The sequence below is a fragment of the Oculina patagonica genome, chromosome 14 (assembly GCF_052425735.1).
Source record: "Oculina patagonica isolate OP01 chromosome 14, crgOcupat, whole genome shotgun sequence".
NCBI lineage: Eukaryota > Metazoa > Cnidaria > Anthozoa > Scleractinia > Oculinidae > Oculina > Oculina patagonica.
This window is the reverse complement of record NC_135771.1, coordinates 12,915,433-12,933,623: the sequence shown is the minus strand read 5'-3', so window position 1 is coordinate 12,933,623 and position 18,191 is coordinate 12,915,433. Positions and strand designations below refer to the sequence as shown.

The 18,191-nt window shown below is 34.6% G+C and overlaps 1 protein-coding gene across 1 annotated transcript in view; it reads left to right on the top strand.

Moving 5' to 3' along the window:
• The window catches only part of LOC144637465 (putative methylcrotonoyl-CoA carboxylase beta chain, mitochondrial), a 42,940-nt gene that overhangs the window by 5,991 nt on the left and 18,758 nt on the right, over positions 1 to 18,191 (top strand). The window contains exons 6-8 of the mRNA XM_078496523.1: positions 5,348 to 5,427; positions 5,903 to 5,994; positions 8,116 to 8,173. Of these exons, the coding sequence (XP_078352649.1) occupies positions 5,348 to 5,427; positions 5,903 to 5,994; positions 8,116 to 8,173 (230 nt within the window). The remainder of the gene's footprint in view (positions 1 to 5,347; positions 5,428 to 5,902; positions 5,995 to 8,115; positions 8,174 to 18,191) is intronic.

Genomic DNA, 18,191 nt, shown 5'->3' with positions numbered 1-18,191 from the left:
CTTAAATTTTTAATTCTATACATTGATTTTCTAAGTCTCATCTAATATGACTTTTTCTCAAGATAATATATTTAATATCATCTCATGGAATATCCAAGGACTTAGCACTAGGCTAAAGCCTACTCACCTAAACCTAACAAATACCAAATTGAATGTTAAATCAATTAAAGCAAATTTGTCTAAATTTGACATCATTTGTTTACAAGAGACATGGGCAAAGGATAATTCGTTAACTTTCGAAGGCTACACAACACATTCAACTGTTAGGAACAGCAAAAGCAAAAGAGGCCAAGGTGGCGTGGCAGTCTTAATTAAAAATAAACATAGAAAGTTTGTGAAACAGATTGATAGTAGCTCCTCAAACATAATCTGGTACAAATTGCATAGACAATTGTTCGGTCTTCAATCCGATATTTATTTAGCAGCTGTTTATTTACCACCTTTGCAATCACAGAAAAAAGCTGGCGAAGATGTTATACGTATTTTAGAAGACGAGATTCATAAATACTCTGCGCAAGGTCGAATTATTTTGCTTGGAGATTTTAATGCTAGAACGGGAACATTAAGTGACTTTATAGAAAACGACAGGCATGATCTGGCAACACCAAATAGCCATTATACCCTAGATAACATTCTCCGAAGCGGAATAATGCAGATTAAAACGTAAACAAAGTAGGAGGAGAACTTTTACGGCTTTGCATAGGAAACAGATTAAGAATTTTAAATGGTAGGCTAACGGGCGATCTTGACGGAAAGCTTACATCATATCAACGCACGGGAGCTAGCACTGTTGACTATGGAATAGTAAGCGAAGAACTTCTTAATTCACTACTCGGTTTTCAAGTGCAATCGCTGACCCCATATTCAGATCATTGTCCTATTAGTATGAAACTAACTTGTTCCATATCTAGCGGAATAAATGACACACCTAGCGAGGAGTCCGTAGGGAGAGCGGCCCACTCTCCATCAGTCCGAAAACCATTTAAAACATTTTTATGGAAGACAGATTCCAAAGACAAATTCATTAATGCAATATCCAGTACAAATATTCAAGATCAATTTGAGACCTTTAACTCAAAACATTTTGCTTCAATAGAGGAAGAAATTTCCCATTTTAACAACATTATGACGTTAACGGCTAATTTAAGTCTAAAAACGTCAAGAAAAACACACAAAAACAACAAGCAGAACAAGCCATGGTATGACAATACTTGTCGACAATTAAAGAAGCAATTACAAAATCTTGCTAAGAAAATTAGTCCGACAACCCAAAGACAATTGCGACAAGAGTATTTTGTTCTCAAAAAGAAATATAAAAAACAAGTTAAATTGGCGCATAAAGAGTACAAAAATCAACTTATGAATGAAATAACTGCATTGGATTCTAGACACAGTCAGGACGTCTGGAAACAAATCAACAAACTTAGGAAAAATAATACGGTTGAGGAAAAACCCCTCATCTCCCCAGAAGACTGGATACGGCATTTCCAGGAGTTACTATGTCATAACCATGAATCTGGCGCCAATAATTATCCAACCGATGACGAAGAATCTCGCGAAGATAATAACCACACGAATAACATGGATGATACAGAAGTTCTGTCAGCTGATGACATTTTAGGAATACCTATCACATCGAAGGAAATACATGAACATATTTCCAAACTTAAAACAAAAAAAGCAAGTGGCGTGGATTCTATCTTAAATGAAATGATTAAACATGGAAGATATTATTTATTGCCTTCATTAGAAAAAATTTTCAACGATATACTTAACACCGGTAAATTTCCTACCGATTGGAATATAGGGGTGATAAGACCCATTTACAAAAAGAAGGGCGATAAACGCTCGCCAGCCAACTACAGGGGAATTACTCTAACAATTTGTCTAGGAAAATTATTCACATCAATTTTACAATCAAGATTAAATAAATTTATCGAAACTCACAACATTCTCAACCCAGAACAATTTGGATTTAGACCAAATGCGAGAACAACAGATAGTCTTTTTATTTTGCAACAACTCATTCATAAGTACACTAAACAACATAAGAAGCTTTATGTTGGTTTTATTGATTATGAGAAAGCTTTTGATAGCGTATGGCAGTCTGGGTTGATTTATAAGTTGCAACGTTACGGTATCAAAGGCAAATTCCTAAATGTCATTAAGTCCATGTATTCTTCGATTAAGAGTTGTGTTCGCATAAATAAAAACACAACAACGGATCTGTTTTCATGCAATAAAGGCATAAGGCAAGGTGATGGATTAAGTCCAGTTCTGTTTTCTTTGTTTATGAATGATTTACCAGATTACTTTAGAGTCAACAAATGCAAAGGGGTAGTATTAAACAATCAATTACTTAATTGCCTAATGTACGCAGATGATCTATTAGTATTAAGCGATTCTCCAGAAGGATTGCAACAATCACTTGACGTTATTTATAAGCACGCTCAAGAATGGAAGCTAAAAGTAAACACCAAAAAATCAAACATCATTGTATTTAGTGGTAACGGTCAGAACAAACACAAAAAAGATTTTAAATACGACAATGAAACTTTAAATATTGTCGACAAACAAACATATCTAGGCATAGAAATGACATCTTCTGGTCGTTACACCTATGCAAGAGAAATAATTAGCAAAAAGGCTACCAAAGTTATTTCCATCATTAAACGATTTCTATCCAACATTGATTCATCAACAATTGTGATACGAAATAAACTTTTTGATGCTTTAGTTAAACCCATACTTTTGTATGGTTGTGAAATATGGGGACCCGAACTTTTATCATACAAAACACATTTCGATAAAAGTACAATTGAACAAGTTCACATCCGGTTTTGCAAACAAGCATTAAATGTACCATGGTATGCAGAAAACGTAGCATGTAGAGCAGAACTAGGTCGATACCCTTTAGCAATAGACATTAAAGCATCTATCTTATGCTATTTTCAAAGATTAGAACATAAGATAACCAATCCCATATTAAATGATGCATTTCTTTACGCCAAAAAACATACTAAATCTGTTAGTTTATTAAATGATGATGAAGCATTAGGAATTCTCTCCGATAATGACACATCAGCCCCACAACTTTCAACGAATTCTTGCTCTAAAATTAAACATAGGTTAAGAAAAAATTATTTCCAAAATTGGTCAAAGGTCCGAAATTGCGCGTCAGTTACCTCTAGAGAAAAATTCACTCACAAGGAAGTTAAAAAAGATTACCAATTAGAAGAGTATCTCACTACAGTTAAAAATCCAGCGCATCGAATAAAACTAACTAAACTAAGATTAGGGGTACATTCCCTACGCATACAGACTGGAAAATATGAAAATGCGGGAGCATCCATACCAGTTGAAGAAAGAAAGTGCTTGGTATGTAAGGAAAACCACATAGAGGACGAACAGCATTTTTTAATGTATTGCAAAGGGTATAATGATATTAGAAAAGAGCTTCATTCAATCGTGTCACAAACTGATCCTCGCTTTGTAGATTTAACTGATCATGAAAAAATAAAGTACCTTCTTAAACTAGATAATTATGCTACCTCTAGAATCATAGCTAAATATATCTTCCTAATGTTTCAAAAAAGAAAAGAAATTTTAAATTGAAAGTTATATCAATAAATAGTTGTATAACAAGAGCTTTTAGAGCTTACAACTGCGCTGGTCTCGTGAGCACTTTAGGGGAGCCATGTGGGGGGAACAAAAAATGCGCCCCCCCCCCCCTTATCCCCTTTACCTGCGTCGAACAATGTTGCGACTGACAAACAAGATGGTAGGAAAACACCTTGCGTGACATTTCATGGTTGACTAGTTCCATCCGAAATTAAATATTTTTCTTACCTTATATGCTAATGCTGGCCAAATTTAATTCCCACGATCCTGATCCGTGAAACAAAAAAAATCTTTTAAATCAGCATCCAGTGTTGTCTTGAATTACCGTTTAAAGATTGAATAACCAGCTCCGAAAATGGAATATTGGAGCAAATAATTAAATCAAATTTGAGAAAAACACTAGACCTGTGTTTTGCTGAATGGGAATTCCCCGGGGAATTAATTTAGCAATGACGTAACCCTTGCAAGTCAGGGTTTGTCTCAGTGATTTTCCATCAGATTTCAGAAATCCTATGGATGACACAGCTCCAAAAATAAATAACGCTAAAAAGTCGAACATTTCACACTTAACATGCTAAGTTTAGACCAGAGGATTTGTTTAGTTTCCGTTTGTAGCAGATTTAAACCTTTCAGAGCATTGCGTGATTCTTGCCGATCAATGCCTTGTGAAAGTAAAAATTTGCTAACGCCAGCACAGTCCAGGACACAAACGTAATGTAAATAAATGTAATTTCTTGCCCGCTAAAGCGTATTTTTTTAAAGCGTGAAATTTTAGTATTTTCTTCGATTCAAATGCTTCAAAATACTTCACACTGAATTTTTTAAGTAAAGATTAATGGATTCGCAAAGATTTGAAAGGTAGCTGAAAATAGCTTTGAAAAATTACGTGACTCGAAGTCCAGCCGATCGAAAGTGAAACTTGTCATATCAGCACATTCTTTTACACCAACGTAATGGTATTTATTCACAGATTTTGGCCCGCTGAAATATATTTTTCTTTCGAAGCATGAAAATTTAGAAATTTCTTTGAGTAAAACGCTTCAAAATCGGACGTCTCACGCTAAACATGCTTATTAAGACCAAAGCATTTGAAAATTTCCCATTGGTAAGTTTTTTCTAGCTTTTAAACCTTGCGTGACTCAAGCCCGGCCGAGCGGGGGCATCAGTCTGGTCACTGAGAAAAAAAAAAAAAAAAAAAAAAGGACGTGCAGAGCAAGAACTGCGCAGCGCAGTTAAAAAAAAAAAAAAGGACGTGCAGAGCAAGAACTGCGCAGCGCAGTTAAAAAACCGCTTGCAGAGCAAGAACTGCGCAGCGCAGTTAATTAATAGTCCAATAATTACCGTAAACGTTTGCATTGTAATTTCATTGTTTGTTATTAAGTAATTTGTTAGCATAGTTGCTATAACACCTTTATTGTAACTAGACCAATACCTCCCTTTGGAGTGTAAGGCACAATAAAGATTTACTGTTACTGTTACTGTTTACTGTTAGTGAGTCAGTCAGTCAGTCAGCGAGTCAGTGGGTCAGTCAGTCAGTCAGTCAGTCAGCCAGCCAGTCAGTCAGTCAGTCAGTCAGTCAGTCAGTCAGTCAGTCAGTCAGTCAGTCAGTCAGCCAGCCAGTCAGTCAGTCAGTCAGTCAGTCAGTCAGTCAGTCAGTCAGTCAGTCAGTCAGTCAATTCATCATCTAATAACTCTTAATCTTACTCCTTTGTCAATGTTTTTTCAGATGTACAAGATCCTTTGTATGACAGCGATGATCTCTTAACACTAGCACTGTATGACAGTACAGAATTTCCTATTTACCAGGTAAAGAACTTAAAACACAAGGCAAATGACCAACATACCCAGCAAGTTCAGGATACTTTGTAGTAAAAGTACAATAAATTATTATATACCTCAGCAGTTTTTTGTATATAGCTTTCCTATAACCACAGTTACAAATAGAAGTCAAGAAGAGATCAGAACAATCATCTTTCTAAGCCAAAAATCAAAGTCTGGGTGCATTTGTGCCACTTTTCTAATCTCTCTGTTCGCGCTGATTGTTTCATATCCCCGCCCAGCCCCTCTCGTTAGCATGACATCATAACCATACCTTAATTATGTTGCTTAGCAACCTGTTTTTAAGACTGCGGGCTCACTCAGCTCCAAGAGGAAAGACGTAATGTGGGGTAAAATTAATGTTCCCCTTTTGCCCAATCACCTGAACCGTTCATTAGCCGTTCTTTTAAGCCATCTAAGCCTCTCCGTATTCTGTGTTTTACACGTTTCTTTTCCTGGGTAGATATTAGCCCGGCTTGTGGATGGGAGTCAGTTTCAGGAGTTCAAGACAAGATTTGGATCAACACTCATTACAGGATTTGCCCGTATCTATGGGTAAGACTATTATAAAAAAATGGTTCACACAGTCTTGGAAGTACTTGACTTTTTAGAGGGAGAGAGAACCTTTGAGAAGTCCCTTACGTAAGAAGTAAACGAACAAATTGAATTGGAAACTGAAAAACGAAAGGAAAAAAAGTTACGAATAAGTGAACTACTAGAAATTGGCTTTTCCTGTGTAGAGAAATGTTGTTGTATGTTAAGCTTGGCAGAAATATGAGAAAGAAAAAAGAAAGAAATTGAGTACGATATCAATGCTTTCAGACACAAGATACTCGGAAGAAAATTCCATATTCTCCCAACAGGAGTGGAACCTATGACCTTTCTCACTTCGGTCGGACGCTATACCACTGAGCTACAGGAGTCTCTTGGAAACATTGTCGCTAAAATTCCTTTTTTTATTTGTTTTTAACTAAAATGGTCAAATTGGACGTGGGATTCGTAATTTTATGAAACTTTGTTCTTGTTGTCTTGAAAACACCTAATCACCTTGAGAATATGAAGCCAAACAGCCGAGGATAAAGGCAAGTGAAAACAGAGAAAGAAGGAAACATACTTAGAGAGAGCAGACCAGAGTTATTCAATTTGTAGTTGGTAATTTTAGGTTCAATTTCTTTCTCGCATTTCAGTAGCGTCGGATGGAATTCAAATCCCAAAGACGTACTGAAATCGCTTTAAGGTATCAGTGTACCCCAAATGACCATCATGCGTTGGAGCTGCCTTACCATCTGGTAATTAACGCAAACCCCAGCAAAGTATATATTTTCTGAAAGCTTAGGAAATGTAGATTACGGAGATATATTTACTTTAAGTAAAAATATTAATGTTATCCAAAAAGAGCGTGTTATTTCCAAAAGTACAGAGGCTCATCGAGTTCGTTTCCGGACAAATTTGAGTGGGAAAAAGCGATTAGCATCGCTATGTGCTCTTCGCACATTTCTCTAAGAAACTGTGTCGGGGAATATTGATTACTTGTCTGGTTTGTTTTTGACACGCAGTTAAACTTTAAGAGTGCAAGGAACAACTATTCTCTGCGTTAAAACAGCCATAACTTTTGAAAGAGGAAAAAAGTTAAAATTCGCCGACACAGTTTTGTTGCTCAATTGTCGGGCAACATTCTTGCCAAATTTCAGCGAAAATTGTTGAAACCCCATTGAAAACGAACTTAAAATGCGCGCCCCTCTCTTGGAAAATTTGTTTACGAGATACGAAAGAAAATGTATTTTGGGGCGTACTTCCGCTTTTATGAGATTAATTACACAAGACGTGTGAAAATGACCACGCGTTGAGCGATAGGATGAAGGTTCAATTTACTTTAACAATAGAACTTGTTCAAAGCGGTGTCAAATGTTGCTTCTGGTCGGAAACAGTCTGTTGCATAATTTTATTTCTACCGCTCGCTTTATAACAATTTTCGTCTCAGTGCAACAGTTTTAGAAATGTTAAATTTAAAACAACAAAAACGTGGAGTCGCAAGCATCGTAAAGGTCCCAACTGGTCGTGATGCCGGGTCGTGGCGTTACCGCTTCAAGCGGCGAAAATTAATTCGCTGACTCGCTATCTACTAGTGCATCTGCCAAATTTTTAGTCTTTTCTCGTTGTTGCAGCATTCTTTGAACATGAGAAAGGAATGGAAAAATTTGTCTTCTTTCACGTCTGAAAAAACTATGCATTTTGCCAGCGCAAAACACCCAAAGCATCTCCTCGAAAGAACTGTGATAATCACGCAACGGTAGATCGCTGCGCTTCTTTAGACAGCCTGTTGACAGCTATCAATATCAAATAATTAATGGCAAGAAAAGTTTTTCGCTCATAACTTTGTGTAGAGTCAATCTTTTTTCATGCTCCTTTTTTTGAATGAAAGGTCTTAATGAGATCTACCCGAAAATACCAAAATATATTTTTCTTTAAAATGGTCAATTTTGGGGTACACTGATACCTTAAATCCGCGCAGTGCTCCACCAAATAGCAGTAAAGTTGTGGTGTACATATACATGAATCACAACATGGTCAAATCAAGAAATACTAGCGAGATTTTTCCTTGAATTACATTCGACGCAACTAAGATGAGATGTATCAATTAGGACTTAGTATGTTTTTATATTCTCTTACCTTTAGATATTTGGTTGGGATTGTCGCTAACAACGGCCCACTGACTTCTGAAGCTTCCTTGAAGGTAACATAAATCATCAGGCGCTCAAATAAAATGCCAATAGACTCATCATACTTTGCTGCTACGCCGAAAACTTGCAGGCTTATGAGAAAAGGCTAACTGAGGCCCCGTCCACACTGACTGACTTAGTCCGTGGGGCGTGAATTAAAAAGAGAAGGAGAGTGAAAAAGTTAGTAGTAATGTACTACACTCTGAGGCAAAAATTTTTGCCACAGAGATTTAGTACATACTACTTCCAGTGCTGAATTTTTGCGCTTGATCTAAAACTGAATTTTTGCGCTGGACCTAACCTAGATTACAAGCGGAGCGTTTCATAGTATTTTATTTATAAAATGCATGAAACTTATGATCAAATATAATAAAATATTATATTTGCTCCTTATCTTAACAACTGACACAAGCCTGAAAAACCAACCCTAACTCAACCCTATGTTCAAAATAAAAAAAACTTCTTATACTCTTTTTCAAACTTTTTTTATACTGCGTTCGAATGGGATTGTGTTATATGAGTCCACTTGCTACCCAGACTGTACTCTTTTTTACATTGCTCACAAAACCATCGTGTATTTCGCATATAACGGGCTTTTGTGCGCCTTATAGCTTTCATTTTGTCTTCTTTGGTAAACCATCTCTGGTATCGGCCATTAACAATATTATCATTCCAAAACATCAATTGTTATATATTAATAACACAATATATTAATTTCTTATATCATTAATAGTGCGTTTAAAAATCAAATCGCTCATTCTGCTCAAACCCTAGGTTCAAAATAAAAAAAAACTTCTTATACTATTTTTAAAATATGGAAAATCAGGTATATACCCCGCTGAGTTGTCTCATTATTAATATTTTAACACCTTGAACATCTGCCCTATGTTTAGTATGTCAACCAATCATAACTTTCATTTTTTAGTCAAAATTGTTTCTTAAATGTATTTCTTTTTCAAATTGGTTTCAAAGTTGGTTTTAGATTTGGTTATCAAAAAAATTCTTATACTTTTTCAAAATTTTTATTTTAGTGCGTTTAAATATGTTGTAAATCCTTGATTGGTATCCAACTATTAAATTCATCACTATAACCTTTCCACTTCACTAAAGCTAGGTTCTTCTTATAGTTCCGCCGAATGACTTTATCAATACGAAATACTTCTTGTTTTGCTTTCAACATTTCAGGCTCATAAAAACTTCCTTGTATGTCTTCATTATTGAGATCTTTCAATTTGAAAGTAATAGGATTAGTGTATTGTATCTTATCGATTGTAAAAATTTCTTCGGTCCAGTTTGGCGTGTACCCTTTATCGAAAATATTTCTTTTATATTTCGATATTCGAACCTTATCACCTATTTTGAATTTCGGTTTCGGTTTTGATGTTTCCATATCACCGTATAAATTGAAATATACTAAGCCTTCATTCTTTTTCCTCGAGGCTTCTACAGGTGTCATTTTAATGCTTGAGTGTTTGGTATTATTATACTGTTTTAACAGCTTGGGTATCATATCGAGGTACGTCGTATTACCTTGAGCAGTGAATTGTTTCCACATTTTGGACTTTATTGTTCGATTCCAACGCTCACATACAGACGACTTTTCTTCATTTTCTGTTGAGTATAGTGTTATTTTATTCTTTTCTAAGATGTCTTTTACATGTTGGTTATAATACTCTTTACCCTTGTCTGTCCAAAGATATTGTGGTTTACGCCCCTCTTTGAATATTGTTTTCAAAGCTTGAGTTACAGTTTCACCTTTTTTGTCTTTTAGAGGCACTATCCAACCATATTTACTGAAAACATCTAGTACCATTAGAAGGTATCTGTAGCCTTTATTCCATTTACTGAACTGTTGCATCTCAACAAGATCACTGCACCATATCTCATCAATATGGTTAACTATAACACGTCGTTTAGTAAAGTTACGTTTTATTGGCTTGTGTAATTCATCAGCTAATTTGTCTTGCCATTTTTCTTCACCTGTCGTTTTTTTACGTTTTTTTTTGGCTTAACACCAAGTCCGATTTTTCGTTTACTAGCGATTAAAGCTTGTACTCCTGTTGTTCCCCATGGACGGTCTTTAAATGGTATTTTTGATATTCTCTTAAGCATAAGATCATCTGCCTTGTGTTTATCAGCAAGTGATTTTGAATTACTGTAATCAATATCATGCTGTTGACATATGCTATCAAGATTGTTTATTGGATCTCTATATTTAGGATCGTTAGAAGCTAATCTTTCTTCTAATTTAGTACCAGGTCCACAATAGTTGTACTTTTTTCCTGTAGGTGTTCTCATATGTAATTCTCCAAGTTTTGATAAGTGTTTTTGAATATCAATACCCTTTCCTTTTTTGTAATGATTAACATTGTCTTTCACTCCTTTGAAAGCTTGCCCAGCTAAAAGTCTTGCCATTGAAGCAAAGCTAGGTGATGGAGTTACGAAATTAGATGCTACATAGGCTATTTTATCAACAGTAGAAGGGTCTTTTCGTCTTGCAAGAGCTCCACCACTATGACCTTTTATGAATTTACTCTTCTTTTTACCGCAAATATAACAATTTGATTTTTCCATAAGACGGCCATTCTTTGCTTTGACTTTTTTAGAATTCATAGACTCAGTATTCTTTTTACATGAAACACAGTATGACTTACACATATATATATATACATTAGATATTTAATCACAGTATGTGTTTCGCCATTTTTTAGATTTTTTATCCCAAATAGTAGCAGAGCATGAAGGATCTTGATGCTCACTTGGGGATGTCCAGAACTTTTTTGAAAATAATCCATTTTTATTGTTAAAAGCCCCTTTAGCAATTTCACCACTCCAGTATTTATCAAACAATTTTTTATCACCTCCGGTAGCGCCCATGATGAAAGATGCTACGTCTTGAGCTTGTTGAAACCCCGGAATCTTATCGCCGATCTTTTTGTTGATGGTTTGACCAACTCCCCGACCTTGTGTCTTTTTTTTATTGCTTACAAAACGGGTTTTAACGCTTTTACATTCAGAGCAAATGCATTTCATCATAAGTCGCCCATTTTTGGTTTGAACATATTTTTCACTTTCTGGTACGCATTCTGTCTGTTTTTTCTGTTTTACACAATACGATTTGACCATTATATATATTGATTATACAATTTCATCAAAATTTTTTTTACAGCTTCTCTTTTCTTTATCAATGAACAAAAATTCGAAGGGCATCAGTTTGTCAAATAAATTGGGATCTATTCTGTTTTCTTTGCCGATCAGATTGGAATGGTTTTTTGTGGCTGGTGGATATAATAACATATGTGAACTGTTCAGTCTTATTTTCTGAGGCACATCATAGTAACTTTGACTCAAATAAATGGGAGTTATATTATGATGTCTTCCATCAGTGAAATGATTCGCTATTTTGGATTGAATTTTGTCACAACAATTTATCAAATCATCGAAGACCACTATTTTTCTGTTATTGTTGGGATATTCTTCAGTATCCATTATTTCATCAGCAGTCTTAATCTCTAACACATCATAACCAACCTTTTTTGATATGTCATCCATCAATGATTCGAGATCTTTTATTTTGTCTTGATGTCTATTCGGAGTATAAAATATTATCTTGTCATAAAACACGAGCGGTTTTCTCAATATGTGCATCAGAAGGTTTGTTTTACCACAATTGCTTTGACCGCAAATGAGCATTCTGAATTCTTCATTCAAGAAGTTATTTAAGCTTCGTTTTTGGGCTTCTTTTTTGATGTTGTCATAGTTTGGAATCTTCATCAATATATATATTGTGTACATTAAAATATCTGTCTTCCAGCATTTATGTCAATTGATATATTAATTTTGTCATTTATCTAAACTATTATATATGGATATCGAAAAATTCAGAGAGAATCAGAAGAAGCATTATGAGAATAATCTTTTGAAAAGACAAATCAGAAAACAAATAAAAGACACACTGGATGAAAAACAATCAAGACAATTTGAAAGCAAGGAATTATTCAAACCCGTTATAACATCTCAGAAAGAGGTGAAAGAAACCATCGATAAAAAACAAGACAAATTAATTGAAAACTTGAATGAAAAACAAGAAAAATTAATTACAGCTGTTGATATGTTGAATGAAACAATGTCATCATCTGGTTCACAAAGTGGGGTTCAAAGTTGGTTAAGTGATTTACCATCAAAATTTGAACCTTTAGACATATTACCTGAAGAAGATGAAGAAGAAGATGAAGATGAAGAAGTCCCAAAAAAAGAAGTCGTTGAAGAACATATCTTTAACCAAGGTGAAAAAACCATCATAAGAAAATATGGATTTGATCCTGATTTGAATGATATTCCAGATGAAAAAGAAGTTAGATCAGCAATATCTCATCTTACTGGAAAAAGACGATCTTCAAATCGGATTATTAAAAATAACGCAAGGAAAGATCAAGAGATATTGAGTAAATATCGCACTGTTATAAAAGGAATCAATTTGAGGGAAAAAACAGGTGAAGGTATCAGGTCTTACAAACAGCCGAAGCGGAATGCTTACAAGATAAACAATGGACAGTATGGCGGTTTACTCATAAATGTGCCAAGATTAATCAATGAAATGGTCATCGAAGCCGTGAAAGATGGCAAAATGGTTTATGAAGACATTGCTGACAAATCACTCGTTGATCTCATCACAAAGAGGTTTAATCCGAAGAAAAAGTATTCATCAAAAGCAATCAAAATATTCAATAATCTCAATATGTTATCAAACATCCCAAAACACAGATCATCAGGGAAATCAAAACTGATTGGAGGTGCAATCATATACTCAGACCCAAACGATTTGATGAAAAGATTGACTTTGTTGACTGGAAGCAAAAGGGCTGGTAATACAAGTATTGCTCTCAGAAATGAAATGTGGCAGATCATTGATTATTTACTCAAACAAGGTGTGATAGCTAAAACACAATACGATAAATTTGTCAGGACTCAATTAATGTAATCTAATGATATAATGGAAATCCCGATGTTTTTGGATAGCAATGATGGAATAAGAGATTCAATGTCTCATGATTTCACCATCAATCATGTGCCTGAAATAGTCCTAGACAGGAATAAAACATATTATTTGGCTCTTTACAGTGCTGAAATGACTTATAGCTGGTTCAATGTGTCTTCAAAGTATGGAAATAACAAAATAAAATACAGCAAGGATTCTGGAGCGAATTGGGTTGAAATTGTTTTCCGTGATGGTAATTATTCTTATTCAGACATCAATGAGTATATTTCACAAATACTCGAAGTGAATGGTGATTTAAACGATAAGGGGAAAGGTATCTCACTTGAATTTTCATCATCATTATTGAAGGTGTATATTGAATTGGAAGAAAAATATCAATTGGATCTCAGAGAAGGTGATTTCTCAAAACTGATTGGTTTCAATAAAGAAATCATCACATCAACAAAATACGGATCCAATGCTCCAAACATAACTAGAAATGTTGATAACATTTTCATTCATTGCAATCTTCTGAGCGACTCACTTGTTTCTGGGACGCAAGGTGATGTACTTTATCGTTTTAGTGTTGCCAATTTGCAGATATCTTATCCATTTGAAATAAAAGAAACAATACCTCGACCCCTTTTCAACAAAATCAATACCAACATCATCAAAGAATTGAGGATATATATCACTGATGGATTGAACAACCCTATCCATCTCAATAATATACCAATTAACTTGACTTTGCTGTTGAAAGAAGTGTGATATTATATATCGTATTCGTATATGAGCAGAATCAGAAAAGTGAGAGATATGAATACCGGTATGTTATACTACATCGACATTGAAACCGGTGACCCAGTTGATGATCGCCAAAAAGGAGGTGGTATTATGAACAGTTTGATTTCCACTGCAAAAAAATCATTGACAAGTAAAACCACCAAAGATTTGGCAAAAAAAGCTGGTAAAAAAGGAGTACAACATGTTGCACATAAAACTGGCAACATCATCAAAAATAGACTGAATAAAGCAACCAAGAAAGAAACAGAAAAACTGAAAAAATACACTGAATCAGAAAATAAAGGAGACATGATCGTCAGCTTATTACAATCACATCCTGAAAACAAAAAATTCCAACCAGAAAGAACGAAAAATACGGAAGAACAATTGAGGAATGATATCCTCAGTCTGGAATTCGACAAATTAACCAACATGTAAAATAATGTAAACCATTATTATATAATGTCTTTCAGAAGTTCGAAATATTGCAAACGATACGAATATGTCTCATTTGATTTACAAAATCCAATAACATTACCTGCAAACAACCAGTCTCAAAAAAAGAGTGGATACAGGTTCGTTATTGATAGCAGTAGTGAGACTCACCCTTTTGACTTGTATAATTCATACCTTTCTGTTGATTTTAAAATCACAAAGATGGATAACACTGGTTATGCTATAGCTGATCGGGTTGCAACCGTCAATTCCGGTTATTCACTTATCAATCAGTTGAAGGTTGAATTAAGCGGAGTTAATGCTCTCGATGCACCAGGGGTTAATCATGCTATAAATGTGAAAAATCTGACTGAATTATCATCAAGTTACACTGAAACAGTCGGACCAAGCATGTTTAATTACCCTGATACAGCCGTCGGAGCCGTTATTCAAAAATACACAACATTAGTACTGGATGGAAATGCTCAGAATATTGCACCAACAGATATGGCAACATATAATGAAGGTTTTGCAAAAAGAAAAGCATTACTCACGCAAGCTGTTGAAAATAACATCATACTACCATTGAACAGATATGGTTTCTTCAACTCTTTTGAGACAGAAATAGCGCCGAATGGTAAAGTCACCATTGATGTCAGTCTTGAAACTGATAACAATGTGATATTTCGTGCTGGGGGTGACCCAGGAAGGTTTATTGTCACTAGGCTTGTTTTATGGGTACCGAAAATGATATTCAATGCTGAGGGTGAGCAGATTTTTCTTCAAACATATCTAAAGCCACATACATGGTCATATCTCAAAGAGAGAATTGAGATTTCTCCATCAACAACAGCACGTCAAGGTACATTCAGGATTACTTCTTCAATTCGAAAACCGAGGCATGTTTTTATATGGGCTCTTAATGATGCAAAAATGAATGATCAAACACAAAATCCATTTCTATTTAATACATATAACATCGCGAATAACCGAACATTTTCAAATGCAAGGCTTGAACTGAGCAACGGTATTTTTTATCCAAACGAAGAACTGAAACCAGATACAGAGATCGTACAAGCATACAGGACATTGATGGAATATCAAAAAGATTTCAATGCTTATTACACTTCTCCAACAATCACCCTGAAATCATTTAAAGAGTTGTATGGGCTCATCTATTTTGATCTTAGAAACCAAGAGGAAGAAATCAAAAGTGGTTCAACCAAGATCCAATTCATTTACAATTTATCTGGGAATCCAAATGAAAATTACAGCCTCTATGCTTTGATTCTCCATGAAGAAGAGCTTAGTGTTGATATCGTCAATGGTAAAGTTCTCCTCAAAGCTTGATTCGTTAATCAAATGTATTTTATGTAACGTTAATATATATGACTGAATACAAACCATACACTGTATCACTCAGCAGAAACCAGAAATTGAAGCTCACAAAAGCCATCATGAACAAATCTCCAATAACACTGAGATTGTCGTCTAATGAGTTGTCTGGAAGCGATAAAATGTTTCTGACAAAAACACAGATCAATAAGATCAAAAAATCGAAAACCCTCAATAAAGGTGTTGATATAAAAATTTCAAAAACACAAATTTCTCATATTAAACCAATGATACAATCGGGTATGGGGCTTCAAAATAGACCGTATCCACCTTCAATAAAAAGCCAAGGACAAGGATTGCGTAACAGACCATTTAATATCCACGATTATGCCCAGTACAAAAGCCCCCCTTTCATTGGCACTTGGTCTGCGGATCAGAAAGGTTCAGGAATAAAAAAAAGAACCATGAAGAAAAAAGTAACCCAAACAACCATTCCAATAATTGGATTGAGATTGTAAATAAACCAAAATTCATTAATAAAGCTTTGAGCGATAGAGATTTGATTAATTGGTGTGATTATTTAAAAATTGATATTACCGGCATATATAGCAGAAACCAACATATGCCAAAAAAAACATAGTCCATGTGTTATCAATTTAGATGATTTGAATAATGCTGGAACACATTGGACTTGTTGTGTACTAGGTAAAAATTACAAAACATTATGGTATTTCGACAGTTTTGGGATGAGTTACCCCGAGGAGTTTAAAATGAGAGCAAAAAGAGATGGTATCACCAATATTCTTTTCAACAATTCTCAATATCAAGACCTCAAATCTGTTTTATGTGGTTATTATTGTCTTTTTTTTTTTACACCAAGCACTTGTATTCAAAAAAGGATATTTTGACATCTTGAAACCATTATCAATGACAAACACCAATCACAATGAAAAATTCATCAAGAACTATTTTGAAAATATATAACATAATTACATATGGGATTTTTTGACGGCAATCATACTGCGAATGCAATAACTGGTAGTGTTGGAAAAGAAGGACCAGCTGGGGTTGGTTTTAAACTGACGGACGATGGCAATTATGATATGGAGAATAAAAAAATATTCAAATTGAAGACGCCCAATGACGTTGCAGTAGATGCTGATTACGATTCGTATGCTCTTGATTTGTCTTCAGGTGTCAACAAAGGATATCTTAAATTGAATTGTTTGACAAAAGATGTTGCTGGAAACGATTTTGATGCTAATCAATCAGTGATACACAACACAGAACCGTATTATGATGGATTGTACCAAAAAACAAGTCTAGTATCGAAAGAATACGTTGATTTAATGGACACCAACCTTGAACAAAAAATAGATAGTAAAATACAAAATAAAGCTGATCTAGATACCCACGATGAACAAACGTTTAACAGCATAATAAATGTTCCGAATTTTGATCAAGGATACAGCAATATGTCAAACGTAATGAATAAAGAATATATTGACTCCAGAGACGCGCTTAAAGCTGATAAAACATATACCGACAATACTTTTCTAACGAAGAAAACAGCTGCTATTTTAGCTAATACCCTTCAGAGCAAGGCTTCCAAAATATATACCGACAGTACTTTTTTAACGAAGGCTGTTGGTAATGGCTTAGCTCAGAGCATACAAAATAGGCTCAATATTCACGGTAGTAACATGATGCAGGCAAATCTCGATATGGGTGGGTATAATATAACCCATCTAAAAAACCCAACCAATGATACAGACGGTGCAAATAAAAAATTTGTCGTCGATCTTGTTAATCAAGATAAAATTAAACAATCTGTCATAAGAAAAAATGTTTTTTCTTTCACACTAAACCGATCATTATGGAAAACAGAATTCAAAACAAGAAATCTTTCATTGATTGAAAAGGATTTCAAAATACATCATATCAATCTGCATCTTGTTAGTTTCGAAATAAATAGAGAAGTCAAACCTGGAACCAATGGATTGATATATTGGTATCGTGGAAGAGTAAGTATCGATTGTGGGGCTCTTAATCATGGTGAATATACTATTGTTTGTGAGCTGTTTCCACATTGGAATATTAACACTGAATTATTCATTCAGTCAACATCAATCAATGTAGGTAATAAAACAGACAAAAATTTTTCTGAATATAATAAATATTTGATTCATATACATAAAAACAGTGATCATGGAGTTCTCTATATTGACATTGATTTCAATAAAAAACATGATGTACCAACAGATTTCAACAATGAATGGGTTCCTTGTTATTTGATATTTTATGGAGTGATAGGTTATGTTGAAAATGTTGATAGTAGTGTTTATGACAGTTTCATGTATTTCCAAAATGATAATATTTACTTTGAAAAAATTGTCAATATGAACGACAAACAGATCATTAATGTTGAAGCAGGCACTACTGACAAATCTGTGGTTAATTTGTTACAATTAAAAAATAAAATAAAATTATTACAGCCCAAG